At 39.5% G+C, this 26,545-nt stretch overlaps 3 protein-coding genes across 3 annotated transcripts in view; 2 read left to right on the forward strand and 1 right to left on the reverse strand.

Annotated features, from left to right (window-relative positions):
* LOC141643916 (uncharacterized) overlaps positions 1-26,545 on the forward strand; it is a 226,123-nt gene that overhangs the window by 50,291 nt on the left and 149,287 nt on the right. The window lies entirely within an intron of this gene.
* Positions 1,379-10,503, reverse strand: LOC141643897 (phosphoglucomutase, cytoplasmic). The gene is made up of 19 exons (XM_074453280.1): positions 10,304-10,503; positions 10,142-10,231; positions 8,859-8,940; positions 7,801-7,856; positions 6,513-6,626; positions 6,310-6,372; positions 6,078-6,197; positions 5,890-5,990; positions 5,047-5,106; positions 4,848-4,947; positions 4,604-4,761; positions 4,406-4,501; positions 4,125-4,188; positions 3,876-3,957; positions 3,621-3,796; positions 3,456-3,532; positions 2,097-2,229; positions 1,887-2,003; positions 1,379-1,791 (listed from the first exon to the last, which is right to left on the reverse strand). Exons 2-19 carry the CDS (start codon positions 10,220-10,222, stop codon positions 1,720-1,722), a joined length of 1,752 nt encoding a protein of 583 aa, XP_074309381.1. The 5' UTR covers positions 10,223-10,231; positions 10,304-10,503; the 3' UTR covers positions 1,379-1,719.
* On the forward strand, positions 15,714-16,832 carry LOC141641803 (uncharacterized). The gene has a single exon (XM_074450450.1). The coding sequence runs from the start codon at positions 15,714-15,716 to the stop codon at positions 16,830-16,832; it is 1,119 nt and encodes a 372-aa protein (XP_074306551.1).

Here is a 26,545-nt window from a genome sequence, read left to right on the forward strand (position 1 = left end):
AAAAATGTTACCAAAGATCTCGTAAAAACAATGAATTTGGAGAGAAAAAACACTTTCTCGACTCTCGGCCCAAAACTATGATCAATTAAAGCTTATTTGGCTAAAAAGGTTTGTCTAACCGCAACTCTGTTAATGAGTTTCAAAGTCGTACCCTCCTATTTTTGCCCCATTTCCTCTTAATGGCAAAGTATTTGGTTTTGCCCATTTCTAAACTTTTCATTTCGAGACACATTTTTGACATTGTTTATTAGTTTAAGTGAGACCCACTACCAACTTTTTCATTATTTATTAATTAAAGTCGTAAATAGTACAATCCACTATCAACTTTAGCATTACTTTTTTTTATTGTTTATTAGTTTCCTTATTCTTTGTGCCCAAATGAAATGGGGCAAAAATTAATATTGGGAGGGAGTACTACTTATTGAAACTCGTGACCAAGAATTAAAACAAAAGTCAGAATGTGAATATAATAGTGGCGTAGTTAGTACAGTAGATTATATATCAAAGTGCTAATGTGTCATTAGGAGAGGTGATGGGACACAAGATGAGACATAAAATGGGACAGGGGATCTGCTCTGTAGTTACGGGTAAGCTTTTCCAAAGTGATCCTTCTCAGATTTAGATGAGCAATTACGGCAGCGTGCAAACATAATTATGCTTTAAAGAAGAATCCATTTTTGAAATAATGGTCAAAAATAAAATATTTGTCGTTTTGGGTCGGTTTTGAAAATATTTGTCAAAATGGTGTCCACGTAGGCTCGGGATTTCTGGACCTAAAACACGCCATTACAAATGGCGTGTTTATAATGAGTAGGGAAAGAAACTTCATTAAAAAATGGACTAAAACAAACACGCCATTGGGAATGGCGGGTTTCGGAGGGGAAACACGCCATTCCCTATGGCGTGTCTTGTGTAATTTTTTTTTTTTTTTTTTTTTTTTTTTTTTTTTTTTTTTTTTTTAAAGTTTAGTCAGTTGAGTACAAAAATTGTTGTAAAGACACGCCACTACTAATGGCGTGTTTCCTTCACAAAACACGCCATTAGTAGTGGCGTGTTTCAGGTCTAGAAATCCCGAGCCTACGTGGACACCATTTTGACAAATATTTTCAAAACCGACCCAAAACGACAAATATTTTATTTTTGACCATTATTTCAAAAATGGACTCGTATAAAAACTGAGACAATATTCAGATAAAGTTTCTTTAATATTTTTTTTTTCTTTTTTCTCGACTATTTCACCAAGGAGCTAAGCCAAATAGTCAGCCTTTTATGAAAGGTTTCGAGGAGCTGGCTGTATGATTTGAAGAATTTTCATACGAGAAAGCTTTCAAAAGACCACAGATTGATTCATGGAAACAGGCAAACAGCATCGGCCGAATAGACAAACTCGGAGTATATTACTATGAAATATGGCTTCCATTAACCAGGAAGGTCACTATTGAGACTACAGGAGCTGTTTTATTGAGGTCATCCTGCAAAAATAGTGCTCAACATAGACGCCAAAACTCGACTACTGAAGTTCCCTTTAGAAGTACAGCCTATTCGGCTTCCCAAAAACCAAAAAAAAATGTAAAATGAAGTACATGCTCTCTCGCAAGTCACAAGCGTGTCTGTGAGAAATAGACAAATTCAAAACCATATTGCCTCAACACATGAAGATATCACAAAACGATATCACAAAACTAACGGGATGTAGAGTCAAATTTTTATGACCGCAACCTAAGTAATGACAGTGGGCTCAGACCTGCCAGTGAACTCCTGCATCTTAGAGAGCTTGAGAGCAACGTTAACCTGAAACAAACCACACGCATTTCTTAGTTAAATCATATATGCCTAATGGAGGGATTATTAGCGGTCAAATTCAATTTATAATTAACAGAACTTACAAGAGGTTTGAGTGCATCCTGAGAGTCTCTGCTAGTTTTGGAGGAATCATTTTCATATTGCTCAATGTATACACGGACGGTAGCTCCTTCAGAGCCAGTTCCAGAAAGGCGGAATACCTATAATTATAACCGGGATACGAAAGTTAGTAGTTGATGTGGGTCCAAATAAGACATGCTCATCCTTGAAAATAGAAACAAGAATCTGCTTACCAATCGCGACCCATCTGCAAACAGATAGCGGATACCCTGGTGCTTTGACACTGAACCGTCAACTGGATCTTTATACTCGAATTCATCGGCATCAACTACATTTGCCACATCTGAATCTACAGACTTCACAATCCTATTTTTACAGCAAAAACAAAAAATCAGCTTCAATTAACATGACAAGATCATACACATTTCCAGAAAATTATCCAAAGTGCGTCAAAGGGATGTGTGCAAGCTTTCCTCCAGATTAGCAATAATTGAATTTAGATCAAAAGTACATGCATAAATGATAGGGGATGGTGGTTACATGAATAGGGAAATCAAGCACAAAGGTAGGTAATAACTTGACATGCAAAATTGTAGGTGGCTGCTGCCACAGGTTAACTAAAAGGATGACTACTTCTACTAGTTAGCTAAAAGGGTGGCAGTGATTGTAATACCCCGTATTTTAGTGGCATGGTTAGTGGTTAGTCAGACGGTGGAAATGTTAAATGTGATTTTAAATTGTGATTTATAAATTATATTTCAAAATATGTTTTATTATATTTATTAATTAAATAATTATGTTGTAAGACGGAATAAAATAATTAAATAATGGTTGGGTCGGGATTTTGGCATAAGCCGAGTATTGAATAATTTAATACAGTGATGTAATGGCAGGCGTTTCAATGCTGAGTACGTTTGACACAAACGTCTACCCCGAATAGCGTGAGCCCTTGAAGCATCGGGGTATTGTTGTTGTAATACATAGCTCTTGCCAATCTATGGCTGGGTATGAAAGCAAAGCTTAAAAATTTTAACGTATTGACTGTCATCATCCCTAGACTCTACCATTAACAATCACACCATGGTTAGCAATAATAATCGCAGTCAGCCTCCTCACAGAAGCAAATTATCTGTGCTTGCCCTTGGGAATATGTTAACATGCTGTTATTCCCATCAGAGTACAATTATGAAAAAGAGCCGCATATTAAAGCACCTTGACAAATAAGGTTAGCTCCCATATAATGATTCTTTTGTCATCTTCACAGTAATAAAATAAAATCACTCATAACAACCTAAAACTTGAAACACTAACGTCACAAGATGCAATGAAGCAGACAAGTGATAACGGATTCTCCAAGACACGGCAAAATTAAAATCAAGATGAATGCAGAAAATATTATAGTATTCCCTCTCATTATTTGGATTCATACCATTTGAGTAAACTATTTCTCACCTATATCCAATCAATGATATGACACCAAAGAATGAGAGGGGGTATCAAATATCAAAAAGCTGTAGCAGTGATGTCTTTCCATTCACCGGGAAAGTTAAACCTAATTGAATACGAGAGAAAAAGAAGCGAAGTCCGCTTACTTGTTAACTTCAGGGAGATTTGATTGCAGATTGACCAGATGTGCCATAAGTTCTTTTGCTCCACCAGAATCAACATTCTTCAGAAGGCGATTTTACACATCAATTATTACGGTTACATCCCACAAACGGCTCTGCAAATTCTGAACTATAAAGAAAAAATAATACCTCATAATCGTATCTTGTGTAATAGTGTCGACCATATTTAGCCCAATGTTGACGAACAATGTCTTCAACAGTCACAAGCTCTTCTCCATTAAGTTTGTCTTTGTTCCGATAAGCCAGGATTGATAGCCAAGCCAAAACAGCCCAGATACCATCCTTTTCACGCACATGATCAGAGCCTGTACTCAAGGAAGTCAGTCTATCTACAATTACTCATCAGGTGAGAGGTCAGGGAGCAACAAAAGGTATGAGGTATACCAGTTCCGAAACTCTCTTCGCCACATACTGAACATTTTCCAGCATCCATTAAGTTACCAAAAAATTTCCAGCCAGTGGGTACCTGAGATTAAAGAAAAATGTAATTATATGTTAATTGGTGGAAGGAAGCTTTGCAAAACTATTTTTTTTTTTTTAAAAAAATCAAATGAAATAAAAAAAGTTGAAAGTAGAAAATTTGAAGTAGAATCAAATGAAGTTTTTTAATCGATAATATAATAATATATCCACCTCAAAGAACTCTAGATTAAGAGCTTTTGCTACCACATCCAAAGCAGCTGAAGTAGGCATACTCCTGAAAAGTTATTACAAACCAAAATGAGGAATAAAACACAAAGGCCTGAATAGAAAAGGAACTTCACTCGACAGTTGACATCATCAAAGAAAAAAAAAGACAGGGAGAAGCTCCATATTCTGGATAACATAGGCCCCAAAACCATAGAGGCTAATAGCTGCAGAAATATGGTCATACCAACAGAAGAAATTTAAGAAAACAAAGTTCAACACCATACCTAGCAACTCCCTTCAGACCACCAGAGAAATATGGTATTGCTTCTACAGCATTGGCTGCAATAATAGCAACCGAATCTGACGGTGTCACGAAAAACCTACAAAGATTGTTAGTTAGTTAAATCACACCACTAAGATACACAAAGTGCTTTTTCTCACGTATGAAAGAAAAGTTCTCAGTAGTTACAATCAACATCTACCTTTTACCCAGGATCATATTACGATCAGCATCGCCATCAGCAGCTGCACCAAATTCCGGTGGTTCGCCTGGCGAGCTTGATTTACCCAAACCCATACGCTGAACCAGCTCCTTAGCGTAGGTCAAGTTGGGATCAGGATGCCCACCACCAAAATCTTCCTATTAATGTGAAACATAAAGCTGAAACATCTACTTTATAAGTAGTTAACTAAAAACAAGATAATCATCCTGGGCAGCCATCAGACCTTTGGTGTGCAGTTCAACAGAGAGCTTTCACTGGCACCAAGCTCCTTTACAAAGATCCGTGAAGCATAGACACCAGCAACTCCATGGAGAGAATCATAACTAAAATTGAAATAAAATCACTCTTATAAAATGAGATAAATGCAGTATAGACTAAAACTACTCCTTGAGAGTGCTCCTACATATTACTGAACCAATTACCAGAATGAGAATTTTGGGCATGCAAGCAGCTTCTTGATAGCCTCGAAATCAAAAATAGACCTGCTCACACAAGATAAAGGCCATTCCTTGTTATCCATAATGACATTGGCGGACGAGTATGCGTAAAAATTTGAAGCAAAATAAAGAGTAAATCGCAACAAACTCAGTTACTGGACATTATGAGGCATCAAAATTATTCATGGACAAGAAATTAACGAATCAGTGGTTTTAGTTAATTAATACGAGTAGTTTTTAGGGAAATAACTCTCATTTACACTAGATAGTATATAACCAACTGTGAATATTGAAATAGACCACTATGAATGACCCAGCAAGTTCATCGGCCTCCTCTTCTACATTTGTAGTAACATTTACATTCAATTCATTCATACCTAAAGCCTACTTTTAACTTTCAGTTGTCGCTTCAGAGGAGAACTAACATGAGACGAGTTAATCTTAGCATCTCTGACTCAAATTATGAACTCAAAGTCAAAGTGTCTACACCAATAGAACACTGCACTTGTTTAAAACAATCCTATTCTTTATGTAGTCTAAACATAACCACCAAATGCCGAACATTTAAGCTAACTAAATATAAAGCATAGCGATCAGGCAAACCACAAGTCACTATAGTCTTTTAAGTTCATTCATGAACAAGAGATAACAGAAATAACAACTGAAACAAAGAAGGCACATGTTCAAAGTTCAATTATATCAGATGCATCTTATAATTCGCTAATATAGATGGTCAACTAAGCAAGCGCTCATATAGATTTGCTGAAGCATAATGATGATTTGTAAGATAATCACAGAGATTGTGTTAACCCAATTTATAGAACATACTTCATCAACTGTACATATGTTTCTGTTGCATCAAATACTTCAACTTCAAACTCTCCCTCAGGCCCTGTGAAGCTAGATGTACCCAATTTCGATATGTCAACCTGAGAAGAATCAAAAGAGATGTATAACAAACAAAATCCACAAGATCAAAACTGAAGAAAATCAGATTCGGAGGACACAAAAACTACCTCTGGCACACCTTCAGCAATCAAGTACTCCTTTATGGTAGTGGTGTTCTGATAAATCTTATCAGTTACTCCCTCCGGAGCAGGCCCTCCATTTTCCATGTTGTATTTAATTCCGAAATCCTGGAATGAAAGAATGAAAAAAATATATATATAATGAGACAATGTTACATATATATGATATTTCATGAAAATTGGAGTTACCACTAATAATATATAAGAAGGGAAGACAAACCTCAGTAGGGCCTCCTGGATTGTGACTTGCAGTTAATATGAAAGATCCAGACGCCTTAGAGCCCTGTCAGAACGAATCACACCTCATAAGTTATACCAAATACTTCAATATGACTTCACATTAGCTGTGAATCTGAAAACAAATACAGAGTATCAATTATTTCAATATAGTAACGCTATGAACTGTGAATGTCCCAAACATACATCTTTCCCAACTCTTTCACGTATAACTGCTGACACGGCAGGTGTTGAAAGCAAACCATTCTGACCAACCCAAATGCTTTTCACTCCATTAGCTGCTGACATCTTGATGATAATCTGCATTATTTTTTTCATGAGAGAGCAGTAATCAATCAGCAATGATAAAGGCACGTAGATCATAAAATCACTAGGGGCTTTAAGCTTCTACCTCTACAGACCAAAACTTAAGAATATTAGAACTGCATTTAAGGAAAACAGTGTATGCATTTTATTCATCCTCGCATACAAAATTGAAGTAGAAAAGATGGTACATTATAGGATAGCACAGTGAAACAGTTGTACTACGTGTAGACTCGTTTTATACAGATCAAAAATAGGCTGGGACAAAAAAAAATAATACCCTCAAAACCATAAAAGAAAAAGAATTTTCGAAATAATGAATGTTTGTTTGCAAAGGGATGATGAAACTGTTAAATCATGTAACGGGCCTGGGCTGCACCCCAATGGAGGAGAGAGAGTCCACTTCATAAGGTCAAGGAGGTTCCACTCTAAAACCAATTGGCAATAGAGGGAGTAGCCCCTTGCCTTATAAAGTGGTAACTCCTCTCCTCTTCTATCAATGTAGGACACTCACATGTGGGAATATATGGGAGGTTTTATTCACAGAAACCAACCATGGACATTGCTCTACCAATCTACCATCTACTTGCCGAGGCGAAGTTATATAGCCAATTACAGTTACATAAGCCATTTGGTTCACGCACAAGAGTTATAGAGGAGAGGCTAATTGTTGATATCACACTGAATATATTCTGACACAAACCCACGACTAGAGGAGAGGAAGTGATTAAATAACTCTGACATTTATTGTCAGATAAACTACTTGACATTTGCAGATGATTGATCACCAATCCTTCAAAAGTAAAAAAACTAATAAAAACTGAACTAAACTGTTGAAATAATTTGGAACTGCCCGTAAGGGGGGCAACCACCCTAAAAAGCACACTCATAACAAAAGAAGTTGCATAAAATATCCAAGGTCACTCGAAAAAACTGCCCAAGGGAAAGCTATAATGTCCACTATGATTTGAAATTTTGAAGGCCCCCAAACAGGACGCAAAAGGAATAAAAATTTCCCCCCAAACCCCGAAAGTGTTGAAGAGAGTAATGAACGACCAAACCACAAAAACAAAGCAATACATTTGGGCCTGTAGTTGAATAGTAGCATAATAATTTGGTGAAGACTGAAGGGAACTACAAGAAGTCAGCAAAGTAAAGTTGACAAGCAAACCTGAATAGCCTCTTTGGAGTAATAACGCCCATCACCAGATACGACAAGTGTTTTGCCTGTATCAAAAGCATGTACTCATAAATGACTAGATCAAAACTACTACGATTGACAGAAACTGCATTACAAGGTGGCAAACATAGAAGATGAAATTGCACCGATCCAATATAAATTCAGAGAGGAAGACTTCTCCGCCATCTCAAAGGGAATGACGTGAAAATGATCCGCTTGTACACTCTAATATTTGACCTTATCCATAACCTACTGTAACACGTAATCAATTTATAACTTCTCGACTTCAGGTAGACTTAACAACTAGCTAACATTATACAGTATATTTAGCTTTGATAGTGTGACGGTTCTATCAACAACACGAGCGGCAAAACTAAGAGAGTAAGAGTTTGTTAGGATTCAATGATAGGAAGAAAGTGAGGAGAAAGGGATGGAGGGGGATGGAAAAAAGGGAGGGCGAAGAGTGTTTTCCTCCCGAATCTTCTTTGTTGGATGGATACACCCAACGTGGAACATCTTAAGCAATAAAATACATTCAAACTATATTTTAAACTCTCCTATTTCAACCAAGTTGGCTAATCATATCCTCTAAATAATTCAGACAACCATATTTAATTTTAAAACCCCACTTCTACACAATTTTACTCGTTTGTATCATCAATATTTCATGTCAAAACGCACAAACACGCATGTCTCGCATGATTGCATGAACCATGAACTTGACCTCCATTTGGCACTTGGAAGATATATGATCACATTGCACCACCATGCCATTGTCATTTTTCAGATGTAGAGTTGGTTACTTGATTGTCCTTCGGTTTTACATCATTACTCCATAAATTATCATATAGTACAAAAATTTATTTTATTTAATACTTTTCCCATGTTTAATTAGTTAGAGTTAATATTTGTGTATCTGTTTCCAACTTTCCATCCAAATTGTATGAGATCTTAACCTTAAACTACGACAGGAGAAATTATAAAATATAATGGCAAGAAAAAAATTCTATAAAAAAAGAGCACTTTGATAGGGGACACACGATAGCTACCTTTGATCTTCTCTGCTGTGAGTGCATCGAATGTAGCCTGAACAAAATTCTCCAAGTAGTGTGGTTGAGCAAACACTTTTACCTGAAAATCATAAAATGGAAAAAACTAAGAAAATTATGTGGTTACACTTACACAGTAAAGCAGTAACAACTTCACCAAGCCAAATGCAAAATTTCTTGCAAACATTATTTGATTACTTTCAACATTTGTGAATCGGAAGGATTCCACAAGCATAAATCAACATCAGTCGATTTGCACCATAATACGTAGACTAAACTCCTAGTAAGGTGAAACGTAAATCCAAAATAACATGTTCGTGTTCATTCAACGATAATTCACTGGTTGTGCATTGAACTTGCCAAGACATAACTCAAATCCTTATGTATGCATGCATAGTAACACTTGCTCTATTTTTTATGAATTCAACTTTGACATTTTCTGTAAAATGTTTTGACTAGTTTCCATTCAAATCGAGTTGAATACTTCTTGGCTATCCCTTACTAGGGGACTCATTCACTCATATGTCGATGTGAGCACTAAATCAAATGCAAAACTGTTGATGGCATCAACAATGCTTGTATGCGTTTTTCAAATTATGTGAGTGAGATTTTGAGAAACGTATACAATCTAATGGAACAGAGAAAGGATTATTATTCATTTAAAACATGCACATGATCATGCTTCACTAAAATCAAGATACAATTACACTCCAAATACAAGATCTACATACGTAGGCTTCCGATTCAGACAGATTCTAACAATTTCTGAACGATACTGACTAATTGATATCAACAAAAACAAGATCGAGATGAACATCAACTCAACAGTATAAATTATATAAAAAAACACTGGAAAACGAAAGTAGGAAACGCGAATTGCTAAAATGATCGCATAATTTGTGCCTTAACAGATCTATTGATAAACAGAGGTTGATCTATTGCAGCAAATAACGAATCAATACAAGGCATTAATTTCGATCAAAACTATAATTACGAAATACATCAAAGTAAAGCGAATGTAATTAAGTAAAACACAGATTTCAATCAAAATCAAAAACGAACTATTTATGAACAGATATTGATCTATAAAATCAAAAACGTAACAAAAAATTGCAGCAAAAAATGAATCGATACAGCGCATTTATTTCGATGAAAACGATAATCACGAAATAACAAATTAAAGCTAATGAAATTAAGCAAAACACTGATTTCGATCAAAAATCAAACAAAATTGCGAAATTAAACCTGCGAAAATGAAAAAAAGTAGAATTAGCGTAACGGACCTTCTTACGGAGACCAGAGGTGCCAGGTTTCTGGCCATCGAACGGCGTCGTTTGAACGCGAGAAACCTTGAAGGTCGCCATTAATGTCTTCTGTAAAAGCTTGAAAAGTTAGAGATGAGAAGTTAGTGGAGAAGAAAGAAAGAGAGAGAAGCGTAAGCTTACGATTTATGATTTCAAGGAGATCGAATGAATGAAATGTGAGGTGGTGGAATTGATTGATTATATAAACCGCGCAAATAGAGGACGAGTAGTACAAATTAAGGAATCAATGAAGGGTGGTGAAACGATGCGCTTTGGTTTTGCATGTGGTTTCTAGTGGGAATATTCTGTTATTAGAAATTGCGTATTTATCAATTTTTGTTGTTTAGAGCACTTGGTTACCGTTGTTTTCCTATCTTTTTTATTTGTTTTCCTGTCTAGTACGTTTGTGATTTTTGCAAGCACTGTCTAGAGGACCTGGCTAGAGGTGGCCACGAGAAGTCGAGAACGGCCGGGTAGGGCAACCGATCGTAAATCCGTGGTTCGAAAATGGCGGGCTAACAACCTCTCTTGTTTCACCTTCATCAATACTAAATCGGTTTTTCTAACCTATGCCCACTAGGCATAGGATAAGAAATTCAAAATAGAAATAAATAAATGATATTGTATGGGAAATTGCAATATCAACTACTTTTACTTTGATTTACAAGAAAATACATTTATTACTTTCTATTTTGGGTTTCTTATCCTATGCCTAGTGGGCATATGTTAGAAAAACCCATACTAAATTAATATAAAATAAAGGGTTTTTTTGTCAAAAATTACCTTATATTTAGGTGTATTTGTAAAAATACTACCTTATATTATTTTTTTTTGTTTTCAACTACCTTTGTTTTTTTATTTTTGGTCAATAACTACCTACGCTAAGAATCTAGACATATTTGGTCTATTTTCCGACTTTAACATATCTCACATGACTCTTTTATGTTTTAATCTTACTAAGGCCCGATTTTGGGAAGTCATAAAGTACTTATGCTAAACTTTAGTAGATGTTTGTAGTTATTATTGAAATGTGAAATTTATTAATTTTGCTTATCTGAAGTTAATTTTTGGTTTGGACGCAGTTGATCATTGTTGTTTGATGTTAAGAAAGTCATGTGAGATAGGTTAATGTCACTAAATCGACCAAATCTCGCCATATTTTCAGCGTAGGTAGTTTTTGACCAAAAAAATGAGAAAACAAAGGTTGTCTAAAACAAGAAAAATAATATAAGGTAGTTTTTTTACAAATACCCCTAAATATAAGGTAGTTTTTGACAAAAAACTCTAAAATAAATGGTAAATTAAAAATGTGTTCCCTTGTCCCCTCGCCCATCCTTTGATGGGGGTGTTAGGCCTGTTCTTTTGAACTTAAAGTCACTTAATTTAAGTTCACTTCAGATCCTATAAGTTCAGTTCAGTTCAGTTCAGATCCTATAAGTTCAGTTCAGTTCAGATCAGACTAGTTTCAGTTCAAAAGAACAGGGCCTTAAATCAATGATCTGAACCAAAGATCCAACCAGATCGGACATAATGTATTTAGTTTGGGTCACGGTAACAACTTTCATGCTACCAACCTAAAATCTGGGTCGCCGGGAGACCCTAATGGAATGATGGCCCTATCATGTGTAACTTGTAAGGGGCTTTAATAGCTGGTTAGGAATATAGATGTAAATAAATTTATTTTAATAATAGTTATAATATATTCATAATTAATATAAATAAGTTATATAGAAAAAATACAAAATAAAGAAACACATCATTATAAAAAAAAATACAAAAAAGATATATTAAAACACCTTTAATGTATGGATGTATGGGCTGAGCAAAAAAATCTGAACCGTATTATAAAACCGAACCGAAAAACGAATTATGGAGTTCGAATATTCGTTTTTTTTTGTTCGGTAACTGGACCGGATTTTTTTACTATATAAACGGATCGGATTCAATTGTAAAAAATTCAAAACCGGTTTCTTTTTTAGAACCTAAGAAGTCAAAATTAACGTAAATTCAAAACTGGAGACTAGTTTAAACCGGTAACCTAATTTTTCTATGTGTTTCTATACATTTTATTGTGCATTTTTTTTAAATCGGTTGTGAAAATCGGAGCGGATAAACCGGTTTTCAAATCCGGATTTTTAAATTCAGAAAAAAACGGTTAACCGGATTAATCCGGAACGGATTCGATTTAGGAAAAAGCCAAATTTTAAAACCGATTACTGAACCGGTTTGCAAAACCGGAGCGGATAACCAATTTTGCTAAGCCCTAGCTGTATACATTTGGGTGTCATGGCAAAAGAGTATATTGAACGTGTCATCCATCCATGTTCTTACCCCATTCATATTGTAGGCACTAAAGGAGTTCCTACATTCGGTTTAGGAGGTTTGTTTTGGAACGACTTCTCATCATCTGAGTTCCTGATTTGTCGTTTCTTTTTTTTTTTTCCTTCTTTAAGATCTATCCCTTATTAGACCTACCAATAAACGTAGTGGTGCATTCTGAGTTGAATTGAAAGAAAGGGAGAGATGACAACTACAATTATCCGTTGGAAATGTAGCATTCCAGGCGTGCATTATCTGCACAATAATTTGCAGCATCTTATTCTCTATTCAACCAAATTTCCAAATCAATCCAATTACTTAGTTAATAATATTGGTTTCTCTCGTCAACAAGCTCTCTCCACTCCTACCAAGCTTCATTACAAGTATGCTAACTACCCAAAATTCACAAGTAATGTTAAATTTGCCACTGTTTTTTCAAACCAACGTGGTTTTGATTATAACCCCCCATGATAATTGAAGAGATTCATTGATAATCTTAAATGAATAGAATTTAAAGGGATTAAAAGTACTACTCGCATCAACAAAGTGCACTTTTTTTCTGGTTATCCATGCGAAAGAACTTCACAGTTAAAGCGTGTTTGGCTGAGAGTAGACTTAAGATTGGTGACCTTATGGGAAAGTTTTTAGGATGCGCATGAGTGAGGGCAAAATGCGCTTGAAAGGACTCGTGTTGATCTGTGGGCTATGCACACAACCTGACGAGCTACCGTGAGTGACTGCTCCCGACCCTAGGTTTGGGATTGGGTGTTACAAAAGTAGTGAAGAAGATGGCAGGGAATAAAGGGCCTTAAAGGGTATTCACGAAATCGGTAAAAAAAAAATAACTAGTGACAAATTGGAAAAAAACGGTGAATGACAAATTGACCAAAAAAAAAAGTATAACTTGCGACAGATTGATAAAAATATTGAGGGTCATTTGGTTCAACAAGTTGGAATAGAATGAAGTGGAGTTTGATAGTATAGTGATATGTGGTTCTAAATACATACTTATCTAATCTGGTTTGGTTCACCACAAGTTATAGAATGGGGAAATAGAGTTTGAATTCAATAGGGAAGGATGAGTATAAGATTAAAAACCATTTAATATCTAACTCCATTCCAAAATCAACCAATCAAACATTTGAATAGACTCGATCCTTTTCATTCCATTCCAAAGTAACTAACCAAACACCCCTTAAAGAATGTGACAAATCAACCCAAAACATAGCCATAAGTTACTACCCTCACAAGTCACAATTAGATTTGACTAAACCGCCCTACCCAAAGTGATTCAAATGTAATAAATCAAAGAATCATTACTAAAAAAATTAAAAAAAAAGTGAGAAAACATTATGGGATTTTATTTATTTATTTTTCATTCAAGTCATTCGATCCAATTAATATCAAGTTCAAATTTATTCAAGTTTGACTATCTTTTACGTCTGTCGAGTTTGGTTTTATTGGGACTACATCGAGTTTTGGGTACTACCATGATACTCTTATCAAGTCTTCAATTGTATACAAATTCAAATCGTTTCAATATTAACTTTTAACATTTTCTTGTCAAATTATGATAATATTACAAGTCAAAGTTTTCGTATGAAACTCAATTATCTCAAAGATTTAATTCCAAAAGATGATTTCATTAAAACTATTTTTATTTGGTGGAATGCATGGTTTTATAGAAATGATATTATCTTTAACAATATTTATTTCAATATGAGCAAAATTATTATGTTATGTAATAATAGCATTAAAATCTGAAATGAGACTCGACATAAGGATCTCAACAATTCCAAAAAAGACAAGTCAACTAAAATCAATTATAGTAGGGAAGAAATCTGGTGGGAGAAACCTAGAAACGATTTCCTAAAGCTAAATTTTGACGGTTCGAAAATAAAAGGCAATAAAGCTGCTTTAGAATATTGTATAAGAGATCATAATGGTAAAGTCTTTGTGTTAGGAGCAAAAAAGTGTGGATCTAATAATATTCTTGTTGCGGAAGCTCTCGCTTTAAAAGAAGGTGTTTTAGCCGCTAAACAGCTAGGAATCTCAAAGTTAATTGTGGAGGGTGATAATTTATGTGTTATTAACTCACTTCGTAGTACTTGGCAAATTCCTTGGAAAATCTCTAGTATTATCAAGATGTGAAATTAGACCTTCATTTGTTCGATAAAGTGATAATTAAACATTGATTTCGTGAATCGTGAAGCCAACAAAGTTGCTGATTCCATGACTTCTACTGGACATTCATGTCCAACTTTTTCGAGGTGGTTTGAAAGTCGGTGGCTTCAACTCACTTCACTTATTCGAAAGGATGAGATAGGTTGGTCTTACTCTAAAGAATCAACCTAGTTTTCTTACCTTATGAACAAAAAAAAAAAAATTGTTTCAACCGTATTTTTAGAAACTTTGTCCTAAAGTGGCAACATAACATTTTACAAACCTATGTCGCCGCCTTCAACTTTATTTTACTACACAATTGTTCCGTTTCATCTATATTTCACTCACTCCTATTCACTAAGATGTTCCACAATTTCGAAAATGGCAAATTTACTAAGTTCTTCCAAGGGGTCGTTTGGTTACCCGCTAAATAACACAGAAACTTAAATTCATGTGAATTGCAAAATGGGTATGTTGTTTGGTTACCCCAATTCACATGAATTGGAAGTTCCTATGAATTCCAATTCCTCCATAATAGAGGAAGTTGCTCACCTAGGCTCCCTAGGTAAGTGAGAATGCTTACATGAATTGCACTTCCTTCATGGCAACCAAACAATATTTTACAATTCACGTAAATTCTAAATTCATGTGTTTTATGACTTCCTAGGCAATACAAATTCCTATATGCAACCAAACAACTCCTTTTCTTATTTAGTCTATTTGTGGTTTTTATGACTTATGACCCCACATTCTCTCTTATTTTCATTTTCCTTCATTTTTCACCGCAATCTCCTTCCTCTTAAGAACTTCCCAAAAAACAATGTGAAGATCATATAGTGAATCGGAGGGAGTATTTTTCTTTTACCTTGCTTACCCTTTACCCCATTATAAATTCGAACCTAAACTTGTTCAGAGGATGGATCATGTTAGTTGGCCCAACCCATGCTCGGACTAAAGACTCTCTTCTTGTTGGTGGTGGTTATTGTTGTTGTTGTTGTTGTTGTAGGTAAATGAAGGAAGAGAGAAAGAGGGAGGGTTTGTAAGGGTTTTAAGAGAGAAAGAGCAAAAGATGCAAAATTTCCGAAGAATTTACAGCACTCACGGCCTTAATTATGTGCATAATTTCCACCATTTTTCTCTCTGTAGTCTCTATTCAACCGAAACCCTAATTCAATCAAAAAAATCCCCAAATCATACTTTTGCTGATTATTTGGTCAATAATCTGGGTTTCTCTCATCAACAAGCTCTGTCAATTTCCATCAAGTTACCTTCCAACAAGGTGAATGACTTCAAATTCTCTGATAATGCTAATTTTGTTGTTGATTTCTTAAAGCAACATGATTTGGATGATACCCATATTAAAAAGGCTGTATCTTCTTACCCTAATATTTTAGCTGCTAATGTTGACAAAACCCTAAAACCCAAATTTAAGATTCTCCAAGATCAGGGTTTTTCTGGGTCTGATTTAATTCGTCTTATTTTATCGAGTCCTTCATTAGTATCAAGAAAATCCAATGCTTCGTCAGCAACATCTGGTCTTGAAAATCTTGTATCCAATGTTGCGTTGTTGAATAATGAGTACCGTGTCCATATCCAAGATATTCGGAATAGCATTATTCAAAAATCTTCGTGTTTTTTGAGGAAACCCGAGTTATTCCGAAATGTGTTGGTTAGGGTTGAAGAGGAGTTGGGGATTCCTCGAATTTCTGGGATGTTTTTGTATGGAGTGCATTTGCTGTGTTCTTCTAGTAAGGAGGGAATCGACTCGAAACGTCTGGTGTTCAAAAGCTTTGGATGGACTGAATATGATGTTTCTGAATTAATGAGGAAAAATCCTTATGCTTTCCTAATATCTGAAGAAAATATCAGGAAAAAGTTGGGTTTTCTTATGACTGAGCTTGGTTACAAGCCTGGTTTCTTAGCTACACATGCTACTTTGTTCGCTTTAAGCCTCGAGAAGCGAATGGCGCCTAGGCATCGAGTGTTGTTGGTTTTGAAGGAGAAAGGTTTATTATTAGATTACAACTTCTACGCTGCCGCCATTAAAACTGAGAAGCAATTTTTAAAGACTCTTATTGAACCTTTTAAAGAGGATGCACCAGGTCTTCTTGAACTTTACCTAAGTAACAAAGGTTGTTCCAACATTGACGCCAAGACCTCTCGTAGCGAAGTGTATAATTCTGTCTAGCAAAGGTTGGTACAATTTTTTTTTTCTCTCTTCTCAGCTGCAGTGAAAAAAAATTATCGAATGTGTTTTATTGCTATGCTATAGTTGGTTAATGACATTACACCTGAGAAAGGACCTTGCTCTCGGTTCGTTTTCTACGCTGTGAACTCTTCAAGTTGTCATGGTCATTGTTTGGTTAAATGTATAGAAATATTGGAAGCTTGAGTGCTGGTTCTTTTGGAATTTCCTGACTTACTGTCCATGCTGTGTGCTGGTCTTCCAACTTATGTAGTTCACCTTCTATGCACTAACTTCTTTGTTGAAGTATTAGCATATTATTTCGAGTATAACTATGATCTCTCTTTCTTATGTTATTGTCTGTGTCCTTGTGTCCTCTCTTGAGCTCGTGGTTCGGGATTTTTGAACACGGAGATTATATAATGATTTCTAATGGATATTATGGTGGTTTGTGCTGTGAATTTTGGAGTGTGTAGAATGTTTGAGAATTTACTTTCTTGCTTTTTGAATTGAAAGAGTGAGGTAGTTGTAGCTTGCTTGACAGCTTGTTATGGCTGAGGTCTGTATGGACCGGTGGAGACTATAAACGGCTAAACTTGTTAAAGAGACACTAACAATGGAAGCTGAAGAAACGTTATTGGGAATTTAAGGCCTAAGTGAGGACTGTATCAATTATGGTTGAGGTGTGTATGGATGCGTGGAGACTATAAACGGCGAAGCTTATTAAAGAGACACTAACAATGGAAGCTGAAGAAATGTTGATTGGGAATTTATCGTAACTAAGGCAGCTGATAAGTGATAAATTAATTCAGGACATCATATCTGGTCTAAAAAATCCTCTTTAAAATAGATAGGTAGATAGGTAGGGAGAGAGATTTGGACCGGAATAAAGGGATTATTGGGTCTATCAAATTCTTCGAGGTAGCGGTACTCTTAAAAAAATACCCTTGGTCACTCTACTGTATAGATACTTATTAACGTGACGTTTAACTTTTAGTCCATCAGTCATGTCCATTAAGTAGTTGACTGAGCGATGATTGAGCAATGACTTGGTTTTGAGTAGGCTGACTGTATTTTAAATTTGTTTAAAGGTAACTTTGTCCATTTTTGATAACCAAGTTGGGTTACAAGCCTGATTTTTATTATACATCATTCCTTGTTTGCTTATATCCTCGAGAAGCGGAATGATGCCTAGGGGTTTGGTGTTGTCGCCTTGTCGGTATTGAAAGAGAAGGGTTTGTTAGATATTCACTTTGATACCGCCACCCAAAATACTGAGGCTCACTGGCTCAGTCAAAGATGTTAAGCTTCTAAGTAAGTTGTAGCCGATCTTCTTGACCTTTCAAGGTGATGCCCTTTTGTAGCAGAATGTATCTTCTTGAGCTATACAAAGTTTTCCAGGTTGCGTGACACAAGTTTGTGACATATGCTTTTTTCACGTGTAGTAGGTTAATAACATTGTTGCCTGACTTTTAATTGAAACGACTTTCGTACCACATTCATTGTTTTGTTAATTATATACTTCAATTATTGAGTCACAAAAAGTAATATATTGAATTATTGAGAGACACAGTGCCTTTCTTGTGTTGTGTCTTTTCGGTGTCTTCGATTCTGGTTCTATGAATATGAAGGAACTTCCTTGTTTAAATCTTTAGCATATTAATTTTAGGTTCTGTTATTTACTTTCTTGTTTGCTTCCTCTGAACTTGTGATTTCTTATTAGACATTATGGTGGCCTCTTGGTGTTGCGAGCTTCTTTTGCCGAGGATAAGTTTAAATACCCCTGATAAACTACTAGTTTTCCTGCAAGACAATGATAAAACCCTAATAAAATATACATTGATTGAGATTCGCTTCAGAACATCCATATTAATAACCATTGATTAGTTCATTTTTTTTATAAACTGCTAGTTTAAATGTTGAGTTTCAATTTAAATTTGCCGTGTTCAGAACCAATGAAAAAAAACACATATTATTACCTGTGCTAGTTGCTTGCAGGAAATGCATTTCTTGGCAGAAAAGGCAATCAACGGTGAAATGTTTCCAATTACCAAAATGCATTCCTTCACATGAATGTGCTACAAGCTTCAAACCGGGAAGATCAGAAGATTGATTGTTTTATCGGATTTAGTTTTACTTTGCCTTAAAGTGACAATTTAACATTTTACAAACCAATTACGATTGATAGAGTTGTGGTCAATCAATGGCCTGAGCCGAAGATCAAATCAAAACGGCCACTTTGTATTATGGTCTGTTCCTCGATCCCAAGACTCAGTGCATCCCCAGATCCCAAGACTCAGTGCATCCCCAGGTTCGAGGCGCGAGACGATGGGATGGTAAGATACCTGGAAAGGGTAAAAGCCGACACAGCAAAATTGAAGTTTTTCAAAATTCAGTGCATCCCCAGGTCCGAGAACAACCGGCCGACGCTCTCTCCAAACTTGCCACTCAACCATCAAGAACATCACCAACCGTCTTTGGTAGATATCAGAATACGAAGAGTATCATCGAGGACGTCGGCATGATGGGCAACGTAGAAACCGAGACAACGTGGATGACTCCGATAATGAAATACAAGCTCACAAGTGAGTTCTTGGGATAACCGCAATCTCTCGGCTAAGCTCAAAAGGATCGCGCAGTGTACTTGGTATTCGAAGGGGAAGCGTACATGAAGGTCCGTAATAAGACCACTCTTGAAATGTGTCGGCCCAACCGACGCAGAGCTAATATCGACAGAGATTCATGAGGGCATTTGCGGACACCACGGGGGCAAGAACGCTAGCCCACAAAGCTCTCCGAGCCGGCTACTTCCGGCCCACCATGCTTCAGGACTCGTAACGAAGACCAAGAAATGCGCAAAACCGCCGATGCACGCCCGTAATACACGCTCCTTCCCGAGACTCGCAACCGGTGCTTAGCCCCTCCCTTTCGCACAATGGGGGATGGACATGCTAGGGCCATTTCAACGGCCTCCCGGAGGAAGGAAGTTCTTGATCGTCGCCGTTGATTACTTCACCAAATGGGTTGAAGCCGTAGCGGTACCGGCGAAGACCACAATGGCCGTCGAAAGGTAACTGGGAAAATGTTATAACCCGTTTCGGATTGCCCCAAGTCATGGTGTTCGACCACGGCCGAGAATTTTGGAGTGACGATAATGAATGGTTAGAAGAGCTTGGCATCAAGTACGCATACTCCTCCGTCTCGCCACCCACGAGAAACGGACAAAGTGAGGCGGACTGAAAAACGATCCTCAGCGGTTTGAAGAAGACAGGTGGAAGACCTTAAAGGAAGGTGGGCCGACGAACTACCGCGCCCTATGGTCCCTACGAACCACGGAGAAAGAAGCAACGGGGTACTCCCCTTTCCACTTAGTCTATGGATCCGGCGGTCCCTACCAATTGAGGCGACGGTGCCAACATTGAGAACGGCTACCTTTAACCCGGTCGAAAATGAGGAAGGCCTTAAAGCCTCCCTAGATCTGGTCGAAGAAAGCCGGATACAAAGACGCCTCAATTTGGCAAAGATACCAAAATCGTATGAGAAGAGCCTACAACCGAAGAGTCCACAAAAGGGACTTAAAAGTAGGAGACCTAGTCCTAAGAAAGTCGGCCGCCACCAACAAAGGAAATATTCACGCAAACCGACGGCCAATCGGGAGGGTCCCTACAAGGTGGTTGAAGAAATGAGGTAGGGTACATACCGATGAGATATGGAGGGTGTGCCTTTGATGAGCCATTGGAACACCGACAACTTGAGAAAGTACTTTGTGTAGCGGCGGAGGTGTCAAAACCCAATGTGGACACCCCAACGCGTGATCTTAAATAAAGAAACAACCAAGTTTTTCCATCCAACTGCTTGTCCCCTCCGTAGTTTGCCACCCAAAGAAGAATTCTCGCCGAGCCATAACCCCGTTACCTTGGCAATTGGCCGAGAGCGACGGGGACACAATGACCGTGACGCTTGAAGAATTGGCCGCCGAGCCATAACCCCGTTACCTCGCATTGGCCGAGAGCGACGGGGACACAATGACCAGGTGACGCTAGAAGAATTGCCGCGAGCCATAACCCCGTTACCTTGGCATTGGCCGAGAGCGACGGGGACACAATGACCGACGCTAGAAGAATTGCCGCCGAGCCATAACCCCTGCGTTACCTTGGCAATTGGTCGAGAGCGACGGGGACACAATGACCGATACGCTAGAAGAATCTTCGCCGAGCCATAACCCCCCGTTACCTTGGCAATTGGCCGAGAGCGACGGGGACACAATGACCGGGACGCTAGAAGAATTGCTGCCGAGCCATAACCCCGTTACCTTGGCAATTGGCCGAGAGCGACGGGGACACAATGACCGTTACGCTAGAAGAATTGCGCGAGCCATAACCCCGTTACCTTGGCAATTGGCCGAGAGCGACGGGGACACAATGACCAAATGACGCTAGAAGAATTGCCGCGAGCCATAACCCCGTTACCTTGGCAATTGGTCAAGGCGACAAGGACGATCGGTCAAGACATAAAAGACGTTACTCGGTTGAGATGTGCATTCAAACCGCCTCGGCCATACCAAGGGCAAAAACGAAGGCACTCAATTAATAAACGCAAAAGGACAAACAAAAGAAGTTAAGAGAAGAATACGACGATCGTAGTCCCATAAGGGCAAGCCTAAACACAACCTACCAAGAAAGTTGTTTTGTTTACAAACAAGGAAAAAGAAAAGCAAAAGATTACAAGCATATCAATCAAGCGCCAAAAGATGGCGGGAGGAAAGGCTCGATAGTTGGCCCCCGAACTAGCCTAAGGCTATCCGAGACGCAGGGTGAGTCTCGGTGACGACCGCCCGTCTCCCTATGCCTCATGTCGCCCTCCATCGAGGCGCGGGCGTCTCGATGGCCAGAAGCCCCAAAGGAGGGCCCGACATTCTCGATCTCCTTCTCGGCCTCCTTTCGCCTCACAGCCGCCTTAGCCGACGCTTATCCGAGCCGCCTTCGCGCCGCTCCTCCTTCTCGAACTGCTTGTTTCGCGACCTCGGCCATCTCATCGAGGAGCCGGGTCGTACTTATCCCACGGGAAGCCATCGGGGATAGAGCCCGCCTCCACGAGCTTTCTTATTGCCTCCTTCGCCGCCTCCTCGGCCCGGTCCCGGGGTGGGCGCACATTTTAGGGAGGAGATCACCTTGAAGCATGTCAATATCCTTCTCCTTTTGAGCAAGGATAGCCGTGTGTCCCCGAGCACCTCCGCCCGCTTCCGAATGATCCTCCCACTCATCCCTCTTCTGCAACCACAACGTCGTAGGTTTCCTTATACCTATCCCGCTCCGCCATCATCTTGGCCGTGGCACCATCGGCCTCCTCAACTTTGGCCCTCTCTCGGCCTTGGCGACCTCTCAACCTCCTCCACACGCTTCTCGGCAAAGACCGAGATCGCGCTTAGCCTTCCCGGCTTCCCCTTTCGCAGCAGAGATATCAAGCTTGAGCTTTGCAATCGTGGCCCAGTTGCTCCGCGGCTTTTTCCTCGCTCCATGATGAGGGAGGCGGCTAGGCGGCTCCATTTCCCCAAACTCTTGTATATTCTCTCACCCTCCGCCACGAGTTCGGAGGAGTAGCCTTCGGGGTGTGGAGTCAATCGGTGACATTCCCTGTCACCCGCCTTCTCGATCGCCTTCTCAGTCGCTTTCCCCTTGACGTTCGGTGAGAACGCCACGCCGATGATGGATCTACAAAAATTTACACGAGCATCCATGTCACCGTGCATGGACACATCGTAAAGTCTGTCATCGGGAACGTCCAATGAACAGGCTAAATCCGAATCGCAGTTAGATCCGTACGTTTGGACCCTCTTTTGGAGGGTGGTGGAGGCGGAGTTTCTCCCGGCGGCGGTGGAGGCGAGACGGTGGGTCTTTCCTTTTCTTCGGAGAAGGGACCTTAGCAACGGTCGCCTCCTCCTCGGTAATGTTGATCACCTCCACATGATCCTTTTGGACCACCGGGGTAGAAGAGGGAGTTGGCGTTGATACCGCCGCCGATTTGGACGCTGCCTTCTTCGATCTCTTTAAGCACGCCCCAAGAACCCGTGACTCGGCCGTCTCCGATCTAACCCCTCGTCTGTTTCTCCATGATTTCGTTGGGAGCTAGCCTGCGATCTTTCGAATCGGCCCGTAGGATAGGGTAACAACCTTCCCGTCTTTATCAAGCCCTAGCCTCTTCAAGTCCTTCTCGATGACAGATCCCGCCCAAACCGATCGCAAGAAATCAAAACAAGGGTTACATAAAGGAAAGAAAACAAAGCTCTGAAGAAAGAGGCACAACAAGCAAAGGTGGGCCTCACACCGACCCCACTCACCCCACCGAGGGTCAGATGAGGCCGACGCGGCATAGCAAACTCATCCCGAAGAATAATCCGAGTCTGGGGCGCCCAACCCTCCTCAAAGCATCAAATAGCCGCATTGCCCGCTCCTCATCCGAGGTAAGAGGGACGAATGAAGCGTCCATCTTAACCTTGCTACCCTGGGTGACGTGTCTCTCGTACTCCTCCCGGGTCTCACACCGTAAGTAAACGGGGTTCTGGAAAGACCGAGGCAATGGGTAGTCCTCCCAAGCACCGGACGTACACCCACCGCCCCCGCCGGTCCTTGCAAGAGGTAAGCTTATTCACGGTGACATAGCCGGTTCCGTCCGTACGCTGTTGTACCACCCCACTTTGCCGATTTTGACGGCCGAAGGCTATGGAGGCGACGAAACAAGTTAAGCGATGGAACCTCCCCGAAACAGACAGTCCATACAAAGCGACTATCGTCCTCATGGCCAACGGATGCGGTTGGGCCACGGCGGCGTTCATAGCTTTGACAATGGCCATGACGTGTTCATTCAAAGGAACCGGAGCCCAAACTCCGGATGCCTAATATGTACGCCGATATGACCGGGGAGGACGAGACCGCCCGACCCTCCATAGGGATAACAATTTTATACCCCTCACCGAAGAAGAAATGATCTCCGAAAAGAGTCTCTCCGGAGTCGCTTGCGAATTTATTTGTAAACACACGGTCGAGGCCGGTCGTGCAAGCCTCGCCATGATCCGAGATGGTCGTCCTTCCACCACCAACAGGAGCCCTCTCATCACCGTCATCATTAACAACATCAACATCATCCTCATCCTCCAACTCCTCCACGAGGGGCAAATCAGCTACGGGAGAAGGGGACCTAGGGCCCCGTGTGTCTTAACGGGACGGCATCTAGTATCCCCTCCTCCTCAAAACGCGGCGAGAACCCCGGCGCGAAGCACCGGTCCCAAAGATCGTGAGAAGACATGTTCACAACAAATTACTAACGAAATAAAAGAAAATTTGTTTGTTTACCTCAGAGAAAAAAACTCACGGATCGAAGATCGAGAATTTGAAGAAAAGAAAGCCCCCGAAAGTTTAGAGATGAAGATTTTGGGAGAAAATTTTCGAAAATTTGAGGAAATGAAAGTAATGGCCAAAATCACGGAATAAGCGCCTATTTATAGGAAAAAGCCCATGAAGAAGGACCAATCGGGCACGACCCATGAAGCGTCAACCAACCAAACGAGCAAACACGTGTCGGACATGCAACCATGGAATGTCAATCGTTGCAACAGTTGAATGTCAATCAATACTACGATTACAAGCGTATTCAACACGCCCATTCACATCTCTCCGCTTTGTTCATCTCCCTCGGAAAATTCCTAAGTTCCCGCTCTCCACGGCCACACGATCGACCAAGCCATGAAGCACGGCCGGGGCAATCGAAATAACCAAGACTCACGCCACCGGTCTCGCGGCATCATCATTCTTTCCCACATCGGATACCCTTTACGCATCCATATGGAGGGGGGATATAGTAGGCCTACGAATGATCAAGCCGATGCATCAGAAGAAGCCGACGCAAAAAGTTTTGCAAAATACTTGCGCAGAATATACGCTCAACATACATCGGAGCCCATGCCACGGCATAGACTACGCTGGGGGCAAATTGATGGGGCATATTTCGCACCGCCGACCAAGTCAACATATCGAGCAAGGTCAAGGGTATCCATAAGAAAGCCAACGACTTAGATGACCTAGCCGACACAATCCATCGGCTGTCACACTGGTCTCGGCGGATAACTACTAGCACCGGGACGCATATCCGCGTACTCATATCCAAGACCCTCGGCTAGCCTCCTCAGGTCCATCGGCCGAGGGTAAAACGGTCTTTCCACCTAATGAGCCACTTGGCCACTTGGCCACTACGTGACAAAAGGTGAATGCCTATAAATACTCCTCAACCTTCATTGAGGAAAGGATCCACAAATTGACCTAATAACCACTATTCATCTGGTAATATCTTCCTTATCTCTCTACAATACACTCTTAGCCAAGTAACAACGACTTGCCTCTCTAAGTTTACTGACTTGAGCGTCGGAGTGAGTACGCTCGGCCAAAGCCGAGCCCTCAGTTTGTTCATCGTTTCAGGAGACCGCAGGAAGGATTCTAGCAAGGACATCATTCTACTAGCTACGAGTGGTATCAAACATCTGCTCTGGATTTACACCCGGAACACTATTAATCATGCAACAGCTATGGATGTACAATCAACAAGCACTCATATTTATATCATTCATCCTGTAATCAACATTGCCAATCAAATACTCCCTCCGTCCCAGTCAATTGTTGTCCTTTAGTTTTGGCACAAAGACCAAGAAAAGAGGAGGGGAACAATTACTAAATGACAAGTGGACCAAATTGAGTGTGAATGATCAAATTGTTGTTCAAGTTGATTCTTAAAATAGAAAGGACAACAATTGACTGAGACACCAAAAATAGAATAGAACAACAAATGACCGGACAGATTACCATCAGAAACAGTCTCGTTGTGTTGCTAACACAAGGGTAAGACTGCGTACATCCGACCCCCATAGCCCACAATTTGGGGGAGCCATTGAGGCACTAGGGTATTGTTGTTTAGCCAACAAATGTAAATAATCACACACAAACAATATAAAATTACAAGTATATTATGAATATAAAAGAGAGAGAAAAGAGTACCCAAAAGTGATGAATTGAGCCAAGAAAAAGGGATAATATTTGAGAGGAACAAGAGCAAGTTTGTAAGAAACTCTATTAGAAACTGCTAATACAGCAGTTACAATTGACCAAATTATGATTGAATTTCTCTTATTCTTTGAAGAAATTTGTGTATTTTCATCATTTACTGCACTAATTTTTGTCAAAATTTTAGTGGAATGATTTCTATTTCTATTGAATTGCTGAATTAAGGGTGAAGTGGGATTTTTCTGAAGAAAAGAGAAAGTTTGCATTTTTATGACAGTTTTTCTTGTTGAATTTAGGGAAATAATTGAAGTTTTTGAATTGAAAAGTTTAATATTTGGAAAATTGGGATGAAGAAATGATTTGGGTTTGTGAAAATAATGGGATGATTGCAGTGGAAATGATGCCATTAAAGAGATGAATTTGTGATGAATGAGAGATGACAGGGAAATTCTGTGAAAACTGAAAACCCAGCAAACTGAGAATCTGAAACCTGTAGGAATTGGGTAAATGGTGATATCACTAGTGTAGCCGGGTCGGAACCGTGACGGTATAACTGTATAAGGTCGTTCAGCACCGTTAAGGGTTAACTCGGAGGAGAGTACGACTCAATAGGTCGTCTAGACCTAATCGATGTATCCTTTTCACCTTCACTTGGTTAGTTGGTTATAC

This window comes from Silene latifolia, chromosome 2 (genome assembly GCF_048544455.1).
Source record: "Silene latifolia isolate original U9 population chromosome 2, ASM4854445v1, whole genome shotgun sequence".
Classification (NCBI taxonomy): Eukaryota; Viridiplantae; Streptophyta; class Magnoliopsida; order Caryophyllales; family Caryophyllaceae; genus Silene; species Silene latifolia.